The sequence below is a fragment of the Sminthopsis crassicaudata genome, chromosome 4 (genome assembly GCF_048593235.1).
Source record: "Sminthopsis crassicaudata isolate SCR6 chromosome 4, ASM4859323v1, whole genome shotgun sequence".
Classification (NCBI taxonomy): domain Eukaryota; kingdom Metazoa; phylum Chordata; class Mammalia; order Dasyuromorphia; family Dasyuridae; genus Sminthopsis; species Sminthopsis crassicaudata.
The window spans coordinates 11757773-11781065 of NC_133620.1; the positions used below are offsets into that span (position 1 = coordinate 11757773).

The 23293-nt window shown below is 44.2% G+C and overlaps 1 protein-coding gene across 1 annotated transcript in view; it reads right to left on the bottom strand.

Annotated features, from left to right (window-relative positions):
• CACHD1 (cache domain containing 1) overlaps positions 1 to 23293 on the bottom strand; it is a 210835-nt gene that overhangs the window by 65018 nt on the left and 122524 nt on the right. Inside the window, exons 4-5 of the mRNA XM_074265744.1 lie at positions 14790 to 14896; positions 5708 to 5834 (exon numbers count right to left, since the gene is read on the bottom strand). Coding sequence (XP_074121845.1) covers positions 5708 to 5834; positions 14790 to 14896 — 234 coding nt within the window. The remainder of the gene's footprint in view (positions 1 to 5707; positions 5835 to 14789; positions 14897 to 23293) is intronic.

Below are 23293 nucleotides of genomic sequence, written 5' to 3' on the forward strand. Positions count from 1 at the left end.
TGTGATCTCCCAAGATAACATATCCAGTTAGGGGCAAAATTAAACTGGAACCCAGATCTTTGGGCCCCAAGCCCTAGCGCATGAAGCTGCAGTAAAAACTTCATGGTCTGAAAACCGAAGACTGTGAACCAGTTTGTGTCTGGACCAGCTTCAGAGGAACGCAGTCATCTGCCCATCTCTGCTCGCAATGATGAACATCTGGGGTCAATCTGGGCTCTGGGAAATCCAGAATTTGCTTTGAGGTTAGCATAACAGGACCCAGTTACTGAGGAGGTTTTGGGGGGGGGTGAAAATAAACAAATCGGGGAGCTGTTGTGGACGGCCTTGGAGTCAAAGGCCCCGGGTGCAAATCCCAGCTTTGCCACTTACTCTGGGTGATGCTAGGAGAGCCAATGGCTCCGAGAAGGCCCCTTCCTCCTAAATGCTACAATCTACAAATGGGCTGTCTCTGAGCCCACTCCCCCAAATAGACATCCTTCTGAAGAGGTGCTACCTGCTCTACCTGCTCCCTGGCTCACCGCAGGGAGGTCTAGCCAGCTCACAATCTGTGCTCCTGAGGTTCCCAGGCCAGTACAGGGCAGTGGGCCTCGAGTTCGCCCTTGCTGCTCGAACTCAGGCCTTCCACCTTGAGAACCAAGCTCCTTGCAGGGTACCATACTAGTTCCCAAGAGAAGGCAGATCCTATGGGACAGGCACGAGTATAAACCAAGGAGCTTCACCATCTATCTAATATATGTCTATATTTGGGAGACAGAGACAGAGGAAAAGATAGAAAAAGGGAAGGAGAGACAGAGAAAGAGATGGAAGGAGGAGAAAGAAGGATGAAGAAGTAGAGAAAAGAGATAAAGTGGGGAAAAGGGAAGAAAAGAGAAGGAGGAAGAAACAGAGATTTGTAGAAATAAAATCATCAAAAGCAAGACAGGGAAGGAGGGAAAGAGAGACAGAGACAGATAGAAAAACAGAGAGAGAAAGAGAGAGAGAAAAAGAAGGAGAAAGAAGGATGGAGAAGTAGAGAAAAGAGATAAAGTGGGAAAAAGGGAAGAAAAGAGAAGGAGGAAGGAACAGAGATTTATAGAAATAAAATCATCAAAAGCAAGACAGGGAAGGAGGGAAAGAGAGAAAGAGACAGAGAAAAACAGAGAGAGAAAGAGAAGGAGAAAGGATGGAGAAGTAGGAGAAGTAGAGAAAAGAGATAAAGTGGGAGAAAGGGAAGAAAAGAGAAGGAGGAAGAAACAGAGATTTGTAGAAATAAAATCATCAAAAGCAAGACAGGGAAGGAGGGAAAGAGAGACAGAGACAGATAGAAAAACAGAGAGAGAAAGAGAGAGAGAAAAAGAAGGAGAAAGAAGGATGGAGAAGTAGAGAAAAGAGATAAAGTGGGAAAAAGGGAAGAAAAGAGAAGGAGGAAGAAACAGAGATTTGTAGAAATAAAATCATCAAAAGCAAGACAGGGAAGGAGGGAAAGAGAGACAGAGACAGAAAAACAGAGAGAGAAAGAAAAAGAGAGAAGAGAGAGTCAGATAGAAAGAGACAGACATAGACAAAGAAAAAGAGACAGAGAGATAGAGACAGAGACAGAGACAGAGACAGGGAGAGAACAAGAGAAGAAGGGAGGGTCCCCCATTCACCAAGGGACAGCGTGCTCTCCTGCACGTCCCACCCCAGAGCCACATGGGTTCGTGCACTGGTCCAAGCCCCTGGAGGTCGGTTTGCCATCCGGACAAAGGCCCCCGTGGAGGAGCCTTTCCTGCCTGCGTCCCGGCGGGGAACTTGCCCGGGCCAGGCACTATCAGGCCCCTTATCTGGGCATTTTCAAACATGTTGTCAAAATATGTCAGAGCCGCTCCCGCGGCCCTCCCCATTTGGGGGGCTTTGTTTGCCAACATCAAAACCAGAGCAACAAAAACCCCACTTCTGCAGCGAAGCCGCATTCAGCTCATGCCCATGGCTCCGGGGTGGAGGGAGGGCTCCGGAGAAAGAGTTTAATGAGTTTTCTATTCACAGTTTTAAAGCTGGAACAAATTAGAGGGATCTGGGGAAAGCTAAGTGGGCTTCGGAGAACTCTCTCTTTTCTCCCCGTTGGCTCCCCCAGCTCCATTCCAGGCCTAACTCTGAATGGGACTTGCCCGTGCAGCTCAGTGGTCTCCCTCCTTCGCCAATGACCAGGGGGAGAACCGAGGGCTGGACGGGACTGCCGGCAAGGGACCCCAAATCAGGGCTTGGTGGGAGCAAGGCACCTTGCGCTCGAGCCGAGGTGAGACGCCCCGCTCAGCGAACAACTGTGACGCTGATGGGAGCCAGCGGAGAATCAGGACAAAGATGAGCTGGGGCGGGAGGTGGCTCCCTACCCTCTTGTGGGAGTGGGTAAGAGATGAGAAAGTCAGGGTAGGGGGAGGCTAGGACCCAGAGGTTTTTCCAAAGGAATCCCAGGGGCCTAACCTCTAATTAGCATTCCGAAGGGGATAAGGGTGTTCTTGGAAATCCCACCTGGAATCACCAGCTTGCAGCTGGAGGGGAATTTCTGGATCAATGAAACCCTTTGTTTTACAGATGGGGAAACTGAGGTCCGGAGAAGTTAAGGAACACACCAGAAAGCCATACAGTTCATAGAGATGGGCTTTGCAGAAATCCTCGAATCCAGATGCAACATTTTCCAGATCAGATGTTGGGGGTTTTGGATAGAAAGAGACAGTAGGGGTCTTTTAGAAAGAGAGTTTGCTAGATAGTGCAGTGGAGAGAGCACCAGTCCTGGAGTCAGGAGGAGCCTCACTTAACACTGACCAGCTGAGTGATTCTGGGCAAGTCACTTAACCCAACTGAAAAGGAAGGGAGGGAGAAAAAGAGGAAGGAAGAAGGGAAGGGAGGAAGAAGGAAGCAAAGGATGAAAGGAAGAAGAAAGAAAATAATGAAAGGAGGAAAGAAGAAAGAGAAAGAAAGAAAAGAAAGGTGGGTGGAAAGAAGGGAGGAAAGGAGGAAGAGAAGAAAGAGAGGAAGGGAGGAAGGGAGGAAGGGGCCTTGATTTGGAATTGGAAGACCTACACTTTACTGGCTGCCTGAATCCCTTAGATTCTCAGTGCCTCAATTCCCTCATGTGTAAAATGAGGGAGGGTGGAGGCCGTGGCCGCTATGGTCCCTTCCACATCTCTGCTCCTATAACCTCATTGGGCCTCATGTAAAATGGGCTTAAATGTTCACACAACGCACCTCTTAGGGCAGTTGTGAAGACACGATTCATAAGGCCAGGAGTTGTTAGAAGCAGCTGAGTGCTGCCAGCCACATCTCGCTCCTTTTCAGTTGTGGGATGTATAATGTGGCCTGAGAATCAAAACATGGCTTTCATCCTAGATCCAGCCTCCCATGGCACAGATGGTGAAACTGAGGCAGGGAAGAATTTGTCTCCGAACCTTGCAATCTTCAGGCTTGGGCTACAAGGGATGTCACAGGCATCCGGTCCAGACTCCCTCACTTTATAGCAGTGGAGGAAGTGAAATGGCAGGGCCCAAGTCCTCCAGGAAGGAACTAAGGGGTGACCAGAGGCAGGGCCTCAGCTACTTCTCTTCCCAGCTCTGTCCCAGCTCTACCAGGAGACCTCATGGGCCAAGGACTCTGAGCCTCAGTTTCCCCATTAGTAAAAGAGAGGGCTGGGTGATCTCCATAACCCTCTTCAGTGGTACAAAGAGGCCGGGAATTTCACAGGGGAGTAAGAAGGTCACAGGCAGGGCTTGGAAAACAGGCCCATTAAGCTAGGGATGCTCAGCCCCTGCCAAGAGTCTGGATGCTCTTCTCCAAGTTCTGGGGGGCCCAGGGAACTTATGGGGGGACTTCAGGAGAGGATGATTAAGGGACTGGAAAATGTAAACCACGGGGACAGGCTCAGAGCTGGGATCACTTAGCGCCCGACTACAGAATGAACAAGAAGCTGAAGGCTGCTGGAGAGAGCTCCGGGCTCCGACACAGGCTGGGAGGGGCTTCCAAGGGGCTTGGGATCATTCAGCAAATGTTCCTGACTTTCTTTCTGGAGTGAACACAGAAATTCCCTGAGAATTTCTCTCACCTGAGGGCCTTGGAAACAAACTGCCCTCGCCCCATTCACCTTAAAGGGTGCCCTGAATGGTTCCTAGATCTTCTCTGCCCATCACTGCAAATCAGTATGGCCTAATGGATAACGTGATGCTGTGGGAGGCAGAAAGCCCTGGGTTCAAATATGACCTCTGAAACTGACCAGATGGTATGTGTAACCTGGGGGAACTTTCACTTCCTCCTAAATGAGGAAATCTGATGACTAATAAGATTTCTTCCAGATCCAGAATGATGATTCTGTGTTCAGAGTGGCCCTAGTATCAACAGCGTTTGAGAAACATATTTCTACCTAGGTCATTTTATATATTCTCTGCTTCTATTTTAAAGAATATATTTTTAAAAGCTTTAATAATTTAGTTTTTTTAATTTTTAAAATTAAATTAAATTTAATTTAAATTTAATTTTTAAGAAAATTCTATCCTTTAAAATAGAAGCAGAGCATACAGAAAATGACCCAGGTAGAAATCTTAAAGAAATGGCAGCATGTGAGTTTTTGGTTTGCAGTAAGAAAGAAGTGCATCTTTCCAATTAAACCATACCCCTAGCTAGCAGGGTCGGAGTCCCTTGTATCTCTCGGAGCACTGGATACGGATCTGGGTCCTCAAAAACCATCTGGGGAATAAAGGAGGCTCCGGGTGGTGGACCTGACTTCTTGGGGCTGAGAAGGGACAGTGTACTTTCACTAGTCTGGGGAACTCCCAGGGAGCAAACTCCTTGTGGCAAAGCAGATCTGCATCTTCTCGCCTTAGAGCACAAGCTCCGATGCTAGTCACACAGCTTGGAAGCTGGCTCTCTACCCACTATACCGCACTGCCTGGCAGCGCATGAGCTCTTCCCCCACCCTTGCAGCCCCTCAATGGAAGGAGCTAGATCTAGTCAGACTTAGTGGCCTGGAATAGTTTCAGTGAGGTACTGCCCCAAAGAAAAACAGATTAGATGATGAGCAGAGAACCTCTAGGCTCTGAGCCAATTCTGGCTTTTAATTGGACCTCTTCCATGGAACAAGGAACGGGAGGTGGTCTCCCTTATGCCGACAGCTGGAAAAGAGGGATACAACTGTATGGGTTAGTGGAAGCATCCAAAAAGAGCAGAAAACGAACCCCTGAACCTCAAGAAAGTGCTTCTGTGCTCTGGGTGAAGTTTCCCCCTGAGAACTTTTTTCCCCATGAAATCTGCTCATCTATGTACTCTGATTGCTGAAGCAGCAAACAAGATTACAATTTTTCCACCTTTGCTGAAAATGAGAAAATATGCTCACAAATGCATGTTTTACACGGAAACTCTATCGCTTTTCCTAAAGATTTTTTGGCAGTGCTTAGTGATGATGATGATTATTATTATTTTGGTGAGGCAATTGGGACTAAATGACTTACCTAGGGTCACACAGCTAGTCTAGATTTGAACTCAGATCCTCCTGATTTCAGGGATAGTACATTATCCACGGCGCCACCTAGCTGCCTACTTATTTTGTGTTTAATATTTAGGGATAACCACTTACGCCTGTGTTGTTGAGCCTCAGATCTCCCTAGCTAGCTCCATCTGAATGGAGTAAATGAAAGAATGGGTGAATAGACAGCCGTGAAAATGAATGAGGGGATAAACACCAGAGTAACCGAGTACTCCGTACCTGCTCCGATGTTCATAGCCACCTTTGCACCGGAATTTATGGGCCGGGAAAACGGTGAAGATGCCTTCTTCGGAGCTGAAGTACTGCCACTTAATCCCAGGGTTGGACTTCAGATTGTCTGCAAGAACTAGAGGAAACAGCAAAGTGAGACGTTGGCGGCAGGCCCCGGGTACAAAGTGACTCGGCATCTGTGGAGGAGACGTGGCTGTCTGTGGGCAGAATTCCCCCTCACACACACACAAAACGTGGTCCTAAGCTTTGTGGCTTCCACTGGAATTGTTTGGCCACATGCTCATCAATAAGTAAACATTTCTGGAACCCCAGGGGTGTGCAAAGCATGCTGCCCCATCCTCAAAGCGGGTACATTCTGTCTTTTGGAAAGGATGAAAGTCCCTCAGGGCTGGCAAAGTCATGGGCGACTCTCACATTGCTTTTCCCTTTAGAAGTCCAGCTTTCCTCTTGCCCGATGCCCTTGGACATGCACTTTGCAAATCTTCCTCATCTGGTTCTTACGAGCTTATGCTCTTATTATCCCTATTTTATAGAAGCAGAAACTGAGGCTGACAAAGTAAGTGACTTTCCCAGTCCCACAGCCAGGGAGTATCTGGGAGCAGATTTGAACTCGGGCATCCCTGGCTCCAGCCAGTCAAGTCTCTGAAGGGGAGTCTTGGATTCCAAGCAATACATGAGCTGGCACTCAGCGTGTGTGCATAGCAATGACCTTGGCACACACAGCCAAGGGTGAGTGGGAGAGGAAGAGGCCCTGGGGTCCCTTGAACAGTCCCTCCTGGCAAAAAGGCACTTGCACCAGTGGTATATGTTGAACTAAGGATTGCAGGGGTTGCCGATCACATCTGAGTTCTAACACAAGGCGAACGGTCTTGCGTGTTCAGTACAAAAACAAATAGCTGCTGGCCCCTGTGAAAATGTCGGGAGAGCAGCTGGGGGGCCCTCGCATATGTCTCAGATGGTCCACATCGCAGACCTGGCTGGAAAAGCAATAACCCAGACCAACCAGCCGGCTGGCGGAGGAGGGTCCCACACCCGATAACCAACAACAGCCCTGAGCGCTGACATTAAAAATAAAGACCCTCAATAGAAGCCGTAAGCACGGTTCAAGCATGTAATGTTTTACTATTTTTCCACCTGAAAATATGTAGTCATTATAATTAGGAGTGTAATTTGGCTTAGTCATCTACCTGTTGCTAGATGTATGTCTGTATGAAATAAGGTCCTTAAAAGACTTTATATTAATATAAAAACAATTGGTACAACTACAAAAAAAATAAAATAAAATAAAATAAAGACCCTGTTGGAGAGCTGAGTTTTGGCACTTCTTGAAAATCGAAACTCTGGCCTGAGAAGGTGGCTGGAGCACACAGCCCATTAGGTCAGCCCATTAGTATTTCCTGTGTCCTTGGGCAGTAACTGCTGAAGCTTGGGGACCCCTTCTCAGAATCCTGATTTTAAATGCATAGAATAAAACCTAGGGGATATAAAGGAAACCCATTCTACTGAAACATAGTTATCAAAATAGCTTTGAAAGCAAGCTCATGGATTCCAGGTTAAGAATCTCTGCATTAGGTTTTCTCTTTGGCAAGAAGCCTGGTCCAGAGGAAAGGGTCCTAGAGCTGAGCAGAGGAACCGAGTTCCAATCCTATTTGGGTGACTTTGGGTCACTTGGAATTCTAAATCGATGACCCATCAAGTCTCAAATAATGGACTTGTCCATGTCTAAGAGGAAAGAGGCTTCAAGCTCTTGAGCAGGAGAGGTTCAGGAAGGCGGGCGAAGGTTCTTTGATTCTCTAAAAACTGGAGAGAATCAACAAGGAAGCCCTGAGGGAGCTCTGAGGAGGAGCCAGCAGCTAAAGAAGAGGTGAAGCAATCTGCAGGATTCCACCACAAGGAGAGGGAAACCCAATAGAGAGGTGTGACTTAGAACTTCTGTGAGAGGGAACAGCAAAACCTTTGTTGTGGAAGGTGAAAGGGGTTAGCCCAGCTGTGATTTCACAGTTGGGGGTGCTCCTGGTCTGAAACGCTCTCAGTACCAATCAATGAAGACTGGTAACTCCTCCGTAGCTTATAGTCTTAAAAAATGAGCCGAGGAGCTAGAGAGACCCAGGATTCCCCCACCAGGATGTGTCAAAAGCAGAGTGCAGCCCCAGGTCTTCCCTAACCCAGAATGATCCCATCCCCACTACATTGAGGGAGAAGGAGAAGTGTGGCTTTTATTTATGGCATGTTTGTTAGGGGATCTAGGATCAGGGGGAGTTCCAAAATAATCAGATGCAGACATTCATTCTTTCTTAGCAGAGTGAGTATTGCTCAATAAGCACAGAAATGTTTTGTTTTTGTTTTTTTGTTTTTTTTTTACTCATTCATTCATTCATTTGTTCATTCGTTTGTTTTCTCAACAAATATTTTCTAAACGCCAGTTACACACAACTTATTGTGCTGGTGCTAAAAGCCAGCCCCCAACCTTCCTGCCACCATCTAATACAGCACATTCCCAGAGTGAGAGAAAGGAAATATGGAATCTCGAGGCCGAAATTCTATAAAGGAAGTTACCCCAAGAGGCGTAGAATGCTTTTGACAAAGAAATCCTGATAGCAAAGTGAGTCATGGGCGCCTCAGGAGCAAGCCCCAAATGCTAAGATTGCCTTAGGTTGCTGTAAGAGAGCTGTACTTCTTAAATAGAACCAGAGGAACCCCCACACAAAATGACTACAGCTGTATAAATGGAAAGAAAAACGACAACAGTGGGAAAACAAATGTGAAAACCTAATGAGCAAGCTTGGTGTCAAAGAACAGAGAGAAGTCCCAGCCCCTTTTTACACAAAGGTGGGGGAGTGAAGGGGAAGACAGTACTCCTGAGGACAGAATTGTTCAGTGTGTGGTTCGTTTTGTTGAATTGGTTTTTCCTTTCTTATATATAATGTTATACAAAATGGCTCCATGGGAACGGAGAAAGACGGGAATATGTGGGAAATTTATCAATGGTTTGTATTTTTAGGGTTTTTTGTGTTTTGTTTTTTGTTTTTTTTTTAAGAGGGACATCCTTCCTAAAATTTATTACTATTCCAAAGTTAATTGGGCTGTTCAGAGAAGCCTTCAAGCAAAACCTAGAACTTTACTTTTTGGAAACGTTGCAGAGCGGATTGCGTGATCGAGAATTCTGGAATTCCTCAATGTGACTCATCTCTTCCTCTTGGTCTGGAAAGACTGTTTAGAGATAGACTGAGAAGGGCTTTAGAAGCCAAGATGAGAAGCTGATATTTTATCTCGCCAGCAATGGGGAGCCCCTGACTCTTTTTCAGAAGCAGAGTTAAATGAGCCAAGCTTGCTTTAGGAATATCGATATGGCGATTTTGTGGAAGGCAAAGAATGGATTTGAGAAGAAAGAGACTGGAAGATTGATCAATTAGAAGGCTATTAATTATAATAGTTCACATTAGTGATTAGAGGGCTGGGCATGTCAGTCAGTTAGTCAATACGCTTAATTATAATAGTTCACATTAAAGAATAGAAGGACTTGAAGTAGCACGGTGGGCACATCAGTCAGTCCGTCAATAAGCATCTATTAAGTGTCTACCATGTGTTGGTACTTCATTACTTCATTGGTACTGAGTTAAGCACCAGGAACACAAAAAGAGGATGTCTACCAGTCGGTGTCCCTAAAGAAACCACAATTTAATGGGGGAGACAGCAAGCAAACAAGCTAAATGCAAGAAATATAGAAAATAATTAACAGAAGGCAGGCATTAGGAATTGGGAAATGCTTCCTGAACAATACAGCATTTTAGTTGAGACTTTAATAGCTAGAGCAGAAGAGGAGGATCTTCCCATTGAGGGGGGGGAGGAGCATAGGTTATGTAGGATCTTAATGTCAAAAATGATTTTAGGGGCAGCTAGGTGGTGCAGTGGATAGAGCACCAGCCTTGAATTCAGGAGGACCCGAGGTCAAATCTGGTCTCAGACACTTCCTAGCTGTGTGACCCTGGGCAAGTCACTTAACCCCAGCCTCAGAAGAAAAAAAAATGATTTTACATCTGAGCCTCTGGGGAAAAGGCACTTATTGAGTAGGGGGTGACATGGCTGGTCCCAAACTTTTAGGAAAATCACTAAAGGGAGGATGGATTGGAGGTATGATCTTGAAGAGAATGTAGCAAAGGAGATTGAGAAGGCTAGACCAGAGAAATAGGAGGAGAATCAAGATACAGGGGTTTAAAAAATCTTGAGAGAAGAGAATAACAAAGAGAAGAACAGTGGCAAAATTTGCCAAGAGGTTCTGGAGAACGGGGACTAGATTTGGCATTCACTTGTGCCATCTGGCCAGATATGGGGAAGAAGGGAGAGAAGAGTCAAGCATGGGGTGGGGAACTACAAGAGGGTGATAATGTTAATAAAAAAAGTTATGGGGAAGGCCGGGATAGGAGGAAAGATAATGAATTCTGACTTTCTAACTCCTTCCTCCTCACTCCATCTGATTCCTATAATGCTAGATAAAGGATGTCCACACAATCAGACTAGGAACATTTTCCTCCCCAATTGGAGTATTATTACCTAAATTGGAGGGTTGGGAGGGGGCACCATAGTGCTGGACCTGATTCAGGAAGATTCATCTTCATGGTTCAAATCTAACCCCAGACACTTACTAGCTGTGTGATCCTAGGCAAGTCATTTTACCCATTTGCCTCAGTTTCCTCATCTGTAAAATGAGTCGGAGAAAGAAATGGCAAACCACTCCAGTATCTCTGCCAAGAAAACCCTAAGTGGGGTCACAGAGAGTTGGTCTTAACTGAAATGATTGAACAATAATCATCTAAAAATACCCTGAACAAGTTCCCCAACCTTCCTTGCTTTGCACAAAGGGTCCACCATGTCTGAAAAATTGTCCCTTCTCATCTCTGCTTCATGAATTATCAGCTTTCTTCATAGTTTAGGTCAGGTTTCTCTCCCCAGTTTTAATGTTCTTTGCCTCTGGCAATTACTTTGTATATAATTTTAAAATTTTCTCATGTTTGGGTTATTTCCCTCTAGTAGAATACAAGGCCAGAGGTCAGGGCCTAGTTCCTGTTGTTGCTGTATAATCATCACCCAGTGTAATCCCTGGCACAGAACAGACACTTTATAAATGGTGTTGAACTGAACTGAAACTGAATGATGACTTTGAGATAGCTGGGGGATGTCTGGGTGCAGATGATGACTGATGAAGATGATGATGATGATAGCTTTACCACTTACTATATGTCACACTCATTGCACGTTTTATAAATATGACCTTATTTGAAATTTAGAACAACCTTATGAGATAGGCACTATTATTATCCCCATTTTATAATTGAGGAAACTGAGGCAAACAATAATTCACTCAGGGTCACATAGCTAGTGAAGTCTAAATATCCCATTACCTCTTCTCACTTGTAAATAACAATTTAATTTAATTTAAGCTATAAGAAGCGCATAAAAGATCACAGAAGTGACAGTTTTCATCTCGAATCGGTTCCTCGATGAGCTGACAAGACCGTCTGTCCAATCTTGGTTCCTATGAGAGCCCAGTCAGACTTGCCATCTGCAGGGACTGCCAGTTTTTGCCACAATCACCCATTACTTTTGTTGGATTACTGCCCACAATCCCGTGTCAAAGAAGCAGCTGAAAAAACATACTGCCATCCCTCTTGGGGACCTTCTTCCCTTTCCATCTTCTCAAATCCCCAGCCCTTCCTAAAATGGTCCCATAAAGCCTCATCGGACAATTCCTCCTTCTGGAGCCCAGGTTCTCGCTCCCCCCTTGCCTCTCTCCCCATAGGCTCCCCTCTGATCAACCACTAGAATTTGGTCCGTACTCCTAACACCAGCACTCCAGGCATTCCCAAATCCGCAATCTCCCAGCAGACTTTTCTCCTCCTGCTCCTGCGAACGTCCACCCCAGCTCCGACAGGCCCTGTTGCAAACCACTTGGAGGTGGGACTGAGGTGACAATGCTCACGTACCTTGACCAAATTATCTGTCAAAGTCCCCCTAATGGAAGCCCCGTTCCCTTTACCTTCTCCAAGATTAAGGCTTTCTAATGCCCACCCAACAACACTTTGCAAAAGCTTTCCAGAATCCCACCGGCCAAAGGTAACAAACCAAAGTTGCCTGGAAAGCAGATGCAAAAAAACACGGGCATTGCTCCCGCAAGACATTTTGTGCTGCTCTGTACAGCTAATGATCCCGGGGGGTCCTAGGGTCAGATTAAATGCTGATTCATGAGCACATCCCTTCCCTTCAGTAGGTCCCAAGTATCCCTGGGTCAGCTAGTGATAGGGGGTGCTTTCTTCAGGAGAACGGACTGCACAGGCTCAGGTCAGAGGGGAAGTGAGGGCCCCTGAAGAGAAATGACTTGCTCAAGACCACAAGTATAGCAGGAGGCAGAGTTGGGATTGGCCCCTGGTCAAATTTTTTCTAGGACCCCTGGTAATTCTGTATCCTATTCACTGTCCCCCCCCCCCCCCGCATGAGGCTCTTCCAGACTCCTCCAACTGGCAGCCCTCACTTTCTCTTCAAATGATTTTGTGCATGTTCCCATCGCTTATTTGCACAAATTAATCAACACTCCACTGGCATTTATTAAGTGAAGATGACAGGGGGTTTCAGCCACAGAACTGACTAGTGGAGAAACAAAGTCAAAAGCAAATCTAGTCCTGGCCTTAGGGAGCTTAGAGTCCAGTAGGAAAAGACAATACATACATATATATGTATATATTATATACATTTATTATTATTATATATTATATAGATATAATATAAATATATGTTGTAAATATATATAATATATATTATATGGTATACGATATATGTTTATATATGATATATATTTTATATATATTTATATATGAAATATATATTTACATTTATATATTTATATATATATATATATATTTACACATACACACACATATGGCCCAAGATCATAGATCTAGAACTAGAAAGGATCTGAGAGGTCATTTTATGGATGAGAAAATTGAGGCCCAGGGAGATAATTATGTTTTTCCCAACAGCTTCTAAGTTATTAGAACATAAAGGGTTACCAAGTTTAGTCCCCTGATTGCACAGATGAGTAAACTGAGGCCCAGAGGACTGTCACCTGCACAGAGTCCCTAGATAAAGTGTCACAACTCAAATTCAAACCCAATTGATCTGACTCCCAAACTAGTGCTCATGCCATGGAGCCACACTCTTGTCCAGATCTATTCCTTTGGTGGGTATCTCTCCAACTCCTGGGTGACTGTATGAGAGTGGTACTTCCTCAACCAGGTCAAGTAACCAGCTATCCCTGAGAAATTATTGCTGTTCCTGCCTCCTCTTCCTCTTCCTCCTCTTCTTTCTCCTTTTCTTTCTTCTTCCTCCTCCTCCTCCTCCTTTTCCTCCTTTTCAGATGCTTCCACCAACAAAATAGGGAGCCTGACATTTCAGCCAACCTCTCTCAAGCCTAGGCTGACCTCAGAGAAAAAGCAGCTTAATCCCTAAGACAGTTATTTATAGAGGTTTCAATATCCTAGAAAGCAATAAAACTGGCTTTGAAATAGCCTGAACTTCTGTGTCCAAAGGCATTCTACTGGCTTTCTTCCCAACTGGCCCAAGTCTCAGAGCTCTTTACTGTATAGACTGGCAAAGCTGGATTGAATTCTGGACATTTTTGGTCAATTAAATCCCTCAGTGTTCCAAAATCCAGCCTTGCGGTGGAGGGACTCTAAAACTCTATCAAAGCAGTGGTAGTTCTGGGAGGTCCTTAAACTAAGCTGAAAAGACTTCAAGCTTGGGTCCAGCAATGGCCTGTCCATCCACCCATGAGTCACTCTCCAAACCAGTATGGTTTCATGAAGAATAAGCAAAGACATTTCCTTCTTTTTACTCAAATGTGCCAACAGTTCCACGATTTCAGTGATTTCGCCGATACAGATCTCAGCTCATCCTGGATAACTTTTATCCACAGCTTCCTAAGAGTTTACCACTTGTGTTGATGGCCTTGCTTTCATTCTTCAGACTTTACAAGAGAGCTCTGGTTGGCTGCCCCAACACATGACTAGCTCATCTTCTCTTCCTAGGATTGTATTAACTCTTTGCTCCTATTGTTCTTCCAGGTTCTTCATATATGATTGGAAGCCCACTCACACCCATCATGCATCTTGCCTTTGCCCTCTCTGAGATTTTTCTTTTTAATTTTATAATCCCTTATCTCATTTTCTTACAAAACACAGGGGGCAGCTTTGAATACAGCTGGATGTTAGCAAAGTGTCTGGTAAAGTCTCTCATGCCATTCTTATGAAAAAATAAAGAGATTTGAGATGATTGGAACATATATTTAAATTGATTCCAAATTGTGTGATGGCCAGCTTTCATGGCTCAATGTCCATTTGGTAAGGGGTCTCCAGGAAAGTCCCCCAGGGATCCGTGTTTGATTCTATGCTAAGCTTTTTTTTTAAACCAGTGACTAGAATGGAGCTATACCCATCCAATTTGCCAATGACTGCAGGTGGGGGGGAAACTCACATTGGGTGACAAAGTCAGAATCTAAAATGATCTTGACTAGCTAGGGCAATGGATGAACTCTAATTAGATTAAACTTGAAAGTGTCCTATGCGTACATTTTATATCTCCAGAGAGCTAGTTGTTAAACAGTCACTAGCACTCCAATGGGCAGAAGAAAGTCTCTCCTAATACAGGATGCAATCTTTTTAGTCACTGAGAAGCTTCGAGAGCACTGAGGGGAATGAAGTCAGTACAGGTCAGAAGTGAGACTAGAACGGCTTCTTCTGACCCTTAGACCAATGTTCAGAGATCCAGCAATCAGGCTTCTCTGAGCCTGATAATAAATCCAAGATCTCCTCTCCAAAATGACAGCAGACATTCTATAACTTGGCTTATCCCAGTAGCAAATCAGATATGTCCTCCTACAGAGCGCACAGTAGGTTTAAGGAGGGAGGAACGCTTGCTGTTATGACTTCCAGAGCAACCCCTTAAATCAAAGAGAGATAAATAGGGAAGACATCAAAAACACTCTCTGGGATAAATCCAAGAAAATGAAAGTATCACTGACCAGAATTCAAGTCCCGGCCTGGGTTGAAGGCCCGGCTATTCACAGTGGTCGAGAGTCGGTCGCAGCTGATGGTCCTGGACACGTTGGTGTTGAAGTTTCCATCAAACCTGATAGAAAAGAGAGACATCAGCATGCATTTAGGGCTGGTTCCACAAAGTACATGAGATGGGAGGATGATGGGCGGATGATGGGCCAGGGATTTGAGGTTCCGGCAGAAAGTTTTATTTACTACACATTGACCGACACTTAAATATAAATATAAATATAACACACACATACATACACACACACACACACACACGCACACATATATCATACTGCTATGTGGCTAAGTCATTTCACCCTCAGTTTCCTCATCTGTAAAATCAGCTGGACAAAGAATGGGGCCATTCTGGTATTTTTGCTAAAAAAGTCCCAATTGAGATCATAAAGGGCCCAGCAAGGCTTAAAGGAGTTGAACGACAATGTGATTTCTGTGGGTAAGCTGCCAACGTCTCCCTTTATGAAATGGCTCCCTGGTACTGTTCCAGTCCTTCATGGGACTTTTCCTACCAAACACTCTCATTTTCCATTAAATGACCTGTTCTCTATTCACGTCACAGATTTTAAGACTTGGAATGGACCTTGGCAGCCATCAAGGATAACCATAGACAAGAGGAATATACCCTATACCATGTTTGTCAGGTGGTCATTCAGCCTCTGTCTGAAAAGCTCTGGGGAGGCGGGGAGGAGGGGGCACCTCCCCAGCTAGGTACCTAGCAAGTACTTACCAAGCTATCTAGCAAGACAGCCTAGGCCATGTTGGGAAGGAGAATATGTACTGTACCATCTGCCATCATGCTTTTTAACAGCTTGCCCCGGCTTCTTTGCCTCCTTCACAATCAGTTCAAACAGCCCTTTTTTTGGTCCTCTCCCTTCTCTCAGCGCTTAGTGTTTCCTCCATTTAAAAATTACTCTGAATTTTAATTTCCTAAAAATTACCCCAGAATATTTCTGAATTATAATTTATATAATCTTGCATTTTCTTACTTGCAGAAATGCTACATCTCACCCTACCCCACTCCAAGATTATGAGTATGATTTGTTTTATTTTTGTCACCAGCACACAGTAGGCATTTAATCAATCACACCAAGTGTATTGCCAAAATCATTCTCACAAAATCTAACTGGGTCACTACCCTGGTCAAACACCTTCAGAAGCTCCCTATAGTCAGTAGGCTTTCCACACTTTTTCTAGTCTATCTTCTAGGATGAGGACATCTCTCTTAGGATTCTTCTTCATGACTTTCATCAGCTGCTCTCAAATTGAGGGGTCATCTCCTGTTTTAGGACATTGCCTAAATTATCTCCCTGCTCCCCATTCCCTCCTTCTTCCTCATCTCCACCCAGGCTAACTCAGGAGCCAGTTTCTCAGTTAATCTTTTTTTGTGTGTGATAATTGTATCTCCAGTTATTAGTATCCTCTCTCTCCACAAATATTCCCGAGGTCTTTCATCTCTTTCTGGCCCCCTTTTGGTGCCTATTTTTTATTGTATTCTCTATACTTCCCCAAGAAAGTAAGCTTTTTGAGGGCCTGGCTTCTTCCTGCTTTTGCTTATTGTATCTCCAAGGTTTTGCGATACACAGTAGGCACTAAATTAATGTTGGTCATTCTTAGTTAGTGGAAGGACCTGGGTTTGGATTCCATTTCTACTCCTTACAATCTGGATGACCTTCAGAAAATGATTTACTTTCCCTGGGCCACAGTTTCCTTATCAATAAGATGGGAACATTGGATGAGGTGGCCTCTATAGCCCATCTCGAGCTCTCTAGATCCATTATCCTATAAGGGACCAAAGCATTGAGATCTGTCCCAAATTTGCCCGATTCCAAGAAAGGACCCTCATGATTCCCCGTTAATTACAGAAAAATATGGTTCCAGCTTAAAATACTTTATAAAATAGATACTTATTCTAGCATATTCCCAAGAGAATCTTAGGTGGGCTAGAATTTTAGGAGGACCTAACATGGAAACCTCACCCGGCCCGGACACGGAAAGGATTGACAGATTGATAGTTCTTTCTCGATTCTGTGGGCATTTTCACTTAATTCACCAAAAATAGTTATTTTTACTAATAGTTCATCTGAAAGTTTACAAAGCACCACCTTCCTAGGGAAAACTAGTTGGTACCTTGGGGCATAGCCCAGACCAGCCTTCAACCAGAAAGAAATATCTTCCTGAGTTCAAATCTGACCTTAGACACTCAATAACTGAATGAACCTGGGCAAATCATTTAATCCTGCTTGCCTCAGTTTCCTCATCTGTAAAATGAACTAAAGATGAAATGACAAATCCCTCCAGGATCTCTCCCAAGAAGAACCCAAATGGGGTCATGAAGACACGTCTGAACAACAACAATCTCCATGATGCCTTTTTCCTTTCTATCCATAACAATGGGTTCATAGCTCTGGATTGAGCAGGTACAGACCTCAGAGACTGTCTAGTTCAAGCTCTTCATTGCACAGATAAAGGTTACACAGAAAGGTCAGAGTTGGGAACCTGAAACAACCTTATCTTCTTTTCCCCAGCTAAGTGATCTTTCCACTGTTCCCTGTTTCTATCCTCCTTGATGATCCCCATTTTACAAGTAAAGAAACTAAGGCATGCACAAATTAAATGGCTTGCTTCATATGTTTAACATCTATTGGATTGCTTACTGTCTAGGGGACGAGGGAGAGAGAAAAAAATTGGAATACAAGGTTTTGCAAAGGTGAATCTTTGCATATGTTTTGAAAATAAAAAGGTATTATTAATTTTTTAATCTATATTAAATATATATATGTATTTTACAACTATATCAATCTATATAGTATATCAAGCATAGAGAGCTCAATAAATAATTGCTGAAAAAAATAACTTGCCTCATATCAACAACTAATATGTTAGAATTGCAATTTAAACCTAGCTTCCCTGAATTCTACTTTTACACAAGTATAATTGCCATCCACACTTACATGGAAAAGGTCAGAAACAATCCAACCCCAGATTTAAATCCTAAAGGAGATTCTTTGGTTTTTTTCCTCTTTAAAATGAGCTGGGGATGACCACTGGCACAAAATCATCCCCAATCTTCCCCAATTCCCCCACTGAAACCACACATTTGGTGATGACAGCTTTCTGTACCTACTTCCCCAAGATCAAAACACTGGCTGAAATTCAATTTCAAGAGACACAATTCCCTCTTCTCCCCCTTTCCCTTTAAGAAAAAAAAAAGTCAGCTTCCTTCTGGATTTACTTTCAAGAACAACTGATCGAAAGCGCATCCCGAGGGAGCAAACAGACCCACTTTGATCTCTTCCCCGTGGAGAAATTCACTCCCTGCCTCGCTTGCAAGATGCACTTTTGATTGACGCTAGCTCTGATGTACGGCCAGCTTTGAACTTCAGACATTTAATTCCCATCAGGCCTCAGTCATTTCTATTCTCCTTCAACAGGAATTACAAGCAGGAGATCAGCAAATGTAGGAGATAAAATAAATTTGTAGAAGCTTTGAATCTTACATCAAAACCATGTTCAAGTGAGCTCCAAATGGTTTTTAGTTGGGCCTTTCACTGGGTAAATCAACTTTTCTGTGGAGTTCTCAGTTTAGAAAGGAAATAAGAGCAAAAAGGATGGACACATGCATCTTAGAAGGATGGACGTCCCAAGCTTCTGCCTTTCTCTTTGTTTGAATCTCCCACACGGGGTGACTTACTGGACAATAAATAAATAAATAAATAAAAATAAAACTGAAATCAAGAGCATCCCTCCAGATGGCAAAGGTCATGGCTTTAAAGAAAGAAGGGACGTTAGACGTTATGGAGTCTAAGAGCCATAGCTACAGATTAGGAAACTGAGCCTGAGAGACTACAGTGGTTTGCCCAAATTTACAGAGCTAGCAAGGGTCTGAAGCATCAATTGCTGATTTCTCTCTCTGCTCTGCCAATATAACTGCACAGATTATCACTAATCCCCCCCACCATGATGTGCTTGGCCCTTCCCTGCAGAAGGATTCTAGCCCTTCTCTGAAGATCTGCTTGGGAGTGTCAATAAATCACTCAAAAAAAGGGGGCTCCAGGGGGGCTTCAGTTTGGACTTTAGTCTGGTGCTTGGCACAGGGGAATGACTTAATAAACATATATTTGGTCAATTGATGGTTTGCTAGGGAGTGAAGAAAAGGGAAGAGTCAGTTCGCACATTTGTTGAGTGAATGTTGACCCAGCTCCATGGGGCAATGATTAGAGTGCTGGACCAGGGAAGAACGGGGTCCAAACCAGACCTCAGGCATTTACCAGATGTCTGACCCTGCTAGTCACCTCACCTTTGACTCAGTTTCCTCATTTGTAAAATGGGAATGGCCAGGGGTTTTTATGAGGATCAGGTGAGATAACCACTATAAAGGGCTTAACACAGTGTCTGGCACATAGTAAATACTATGTAAATGTAAGTTATATTTTAAAATATATATTATTATTACTGAACTGGCCAGTAGAAATCAGGGAAGGTTTTGGCTTTGAAAGATGGATAGGATTTTTGGATAGGATTTTCAATGAGAGAAAGGAATATACCTGAAACAAAGAGAAGGTGGAGGAAGGTCCAAGGGCAGCAAAGAGATCTGGGATTGCATCAGGGTTAAACTCTCAAACAAGGACATTCCCTCCACCCGTGCAGATTGCCACCTGTAGCCTCAGAGTGTTTCCTGGGACACTGAGAGGTTGGGTGATGTGCCCAGTCGGGCAGCCTGTAGGTGTCAGAAACAGGATTTTCACCTGGCTTGCATACCCAGTCTCTAACACTGTGCCACCCAGAATGAAGATCATCAGGAGGTATGGCAAAATGCCTTGCTCAGGTTGGCTTATGAAGGTTAGAAGAAGGATTTTTTTGGTTTTGTTTTTGGTTTTTTTGGGGGGGATGGAGGCTCAGCCTCCAGAGGTCAAGAGGTTCCTTCATTCAGCAAAGCCTTCTGCAGCCTCACTCTGAGCTTAAGGCTTCAGGTTAATATATTCCAGCCCAAACCACACCCAGAGATGAGCCTCGTCTACAGTGGCCCCAACAAGGTCATCCAGACACTGTCACTCCAGTGACAGACACTGGCCCTCTCCTTCCACGGCCCAATAACCCAGAGCTGTCCTGTATCTGCTCATCTGCCTTTACCTTCCCACCGATGCAAGTGCAGGAGGGCAGAACTGGCTTTTCCCTTTGTATGGTTAGTGCCTGGCACCAGCAGGCAAAGTGAACTGAAGCAGAGATCCCAAGGAAGGATCTTTACCCTCCTGCAGCTCCCAGTCTCCCAGAAGACACAAGACCCACTCCCAGGAAGCAGGGCTGTGGGAAGTGCTTCATGGCTGCAAAGAGACGCAGCCACGCCTCAGCCCCGGTGGCTAACTCTGAGAATGGGCAGCCCTCGGGACGTCACTTAACACCCCCAGCTTGTTTCCTCTTCTGGGAAAGGCCTTGGAGGCCCTTTGAGGCCTATGAACCTATGGTTCATATGAACCTGCAACAATGCCTGCAGCATAATAAGCACTTAACAAGTGCTTGTTGACTTAGCTATGACATAAATCAAAAAGGTAGATGGATATAGGAAGATTGGTAGGTAGGTAGATAAGTACATAGATAGATACATACATACATACATACATGCATAGGTGGACAGAAGAATGGATAAATGGATGGAGGAATAGATAGATGATAGATGGATAGATAGAAGAATAGATAGGGATAGATTATTGAAGAGAGACAGAGAGAGAGATGTATAGATGTATAGATAGATGATAGATTAATAGATAGATGAATGGATAGGGATAGATAGATGGTTGAAGAGAGACAGAGAGAGATGTATATATGTATAGATAAATGAATAGGGACAGATGGTCCCTATTAAAAATCAATAAATGATAGCTAGATGGATAGTAGATGGATAAAGAGATAGATGGATAGATGAATGGGGACGGATGGTTGGAAAAATAGATAAATAATAGCTAAATGGATAATGGATGGGTGGATAAATAGATAGACAGACAAATATACGGATGGATAGATAGGGGGACAGACAGATGCATGGATAGATGGACAGATGGATGGATAAGGATGGATTGTTGGAAAAAATAGATAAATGATAGCTACATGAATAGTGGATGGATAGACAGAAATTAATGGATAGATAGTGATTAGTGAACAGAAACATACAGATAATGATAGGGAGACAGAAAATTCAGATAGGAAGGAATCTATTGGCCCAGAAGGATTTTAATGGAGGAACCAGAATTTGCCTCTAAGTCCAATAAACCCAATTCACAGAGGACCTTTAGAAAATATTTAGCTTCAGTTCAAAATATTGTCACTAGAACACGAGAAACAAAGGTCACTGATAAATATTTCTGTGGGACGGGAAGAGTCAGGAGGAGCTGCTGTTGTACTTGTTTTAGTATATGTAACGAGGCTAAGTCACAGAAATTCAGGAGTAACAAATTATAAGAGAAAACTCCCAAGTAAGCAGAAGTATCCAACGTGAGCTTCCATCATTCATGACCCTTTACCATGTGCCCAGCACTATGCTAGGTCCAGTGAATACACTGACAAGAATGAGAGTGGAGGATTCTGGGCTGCAGCCATCTGGCCGGCTGGCCGGCTTTCACCCCTGAGCCACACCTTAGAGCACGGGCCCCCTTTGGCCGGGCCCTCTGATTCTTTGGGAGAAAGGCCCACAGTCCAAATATTTGAGGGATATCAGCCTGAAAGAATCCTGCAGGATTCCTCTTATCTCCCCCTTAATTGCCCTCAAGAATGAAGGTAAACAGAAAGCTCTAAGATAAGGGCCCAACATTGGGCTGGCAAATATTTAAACTCAGGTTTCAAGGTGGAAAGGGAGGATCACTTCACAAAGGGAATATGGCATTCAGGGGAGCAAAGGGAACTCCAGAATCGGTTACTCAAACAGGCAAATTAATGGGCAGACCCAGAGCTGTCACCACATCCTCAGAGGTCATTCTTCAATCTCTGTTTTCACAAACTGGAACAAATAAATGGCAGTGGGACCTCAAGCTTGTGAGGGCTACGGGCCCCACTGATGTGGACACCGGCAGCTGGAAAGCTCCGGCCAGGCTGGAGTCTGGTTTATGCCCCCCTGGAACTGAGCCGGGATGTCCCCTTCAGTGGGGCTGTTTTCCATCTTCGTGCTGCGACTTCTAACCACAGAGGAAGCAAAGAAGGACCAACATGGGTAATAAAATACCATTGATTTGGGTGTCCAAATACCTTTCTCCTGCTGGCTGCTTTAAACTTCCCAATTCACTCTCTTAAAAAAAGTTTCACCTTGGGGCAGCTTGGTGGCTCAGTGGATAGAGCACCAGCCCTGAATCAGGGGAACCTGAGTTCAAATCTGGTCTCACTTAACACTTCCTAGCTGTGTGACCCTGGGCAAGTCACTTAACCCAATTGCCTCAGCAAAAAAAAAAAAAAAAGATCTAATACGGAGAGCTAGTCTACAAAGTATTACAAATCCATGCAGGAGAAAATTAGACACCAAATGGGAAGTTTGTAAAGGTGGAAAAGTCAGAATGACTAAGGGCACCAGAAGAAAATGGGGGGTCTGGTGGGATTTATCAGTAGATGTTGCTTTTAAAGGAGGAATTAAGATTCTCATGAGTCACAATAGCAAAAGGAAGCAGATCCAGAGAGTCAAACAGAGAGAAGTGGGAAGGGAAAAGTGGACTGATTAAGTGGAGATGAAGAAAAAATTAGGTAGTCTATGGGAAAAAGCCAACCATGGGCCTACATGAGATCAATATTTTAAGAGTGATCACACATTTCTCCGCCCTAGGGGAAACAGACTTCAGAAAGCAAACTCAGCATCAAAGGGTGGGAATGGGCCAGGACACAAGACAGGGGACATACATGTCTCCACTGCCTTTTAAGTTTGGGTTTCCCCATCTATAAAATGGGGAGATTGAAGCAGATAGTCTTTATGTTCTCTCTCTGCTCTAGAGCTGGAGCTAGTACGGTGCAGTGGGCAGAGCACTGGAATAGGCAGCACGACGCTGTGGATTTAAATTCTGTCTGACATCTGTTAGCTCTTTGACCCTGGGTCAGTCATTCAATGACTCTGAAGTGGATGAGATAATCTCAAAGGGCTGTGGTGGGGGTCAAATGAGATAATACATAAAGCTCTTGGTAAACCTTCAGGTTGGGGAAGGAAATGGTAAACGAGAATCCCTGCCAAGAGAACTCCAAATGGGATCACAGAGAGTCAAACCCAACTGAGCAACAGCCAAAACGAAAGTATTATATAATCTGAGTCATAGCTATTATTATCCTAGGAATCTTTTTTGTACTGAACGACTAAAAGTATTTTTAAAGCTCTTACTATGTGTCTAGCTGGGGATAGATAAAGAGAAAGCCAGAGTCCTGGTCTCAAGAAGCTCATGCTAATTGGGGGAAACAATAAACAGAATAAAATTTGGCTGCAAGAAAATGGCAAGGCCCA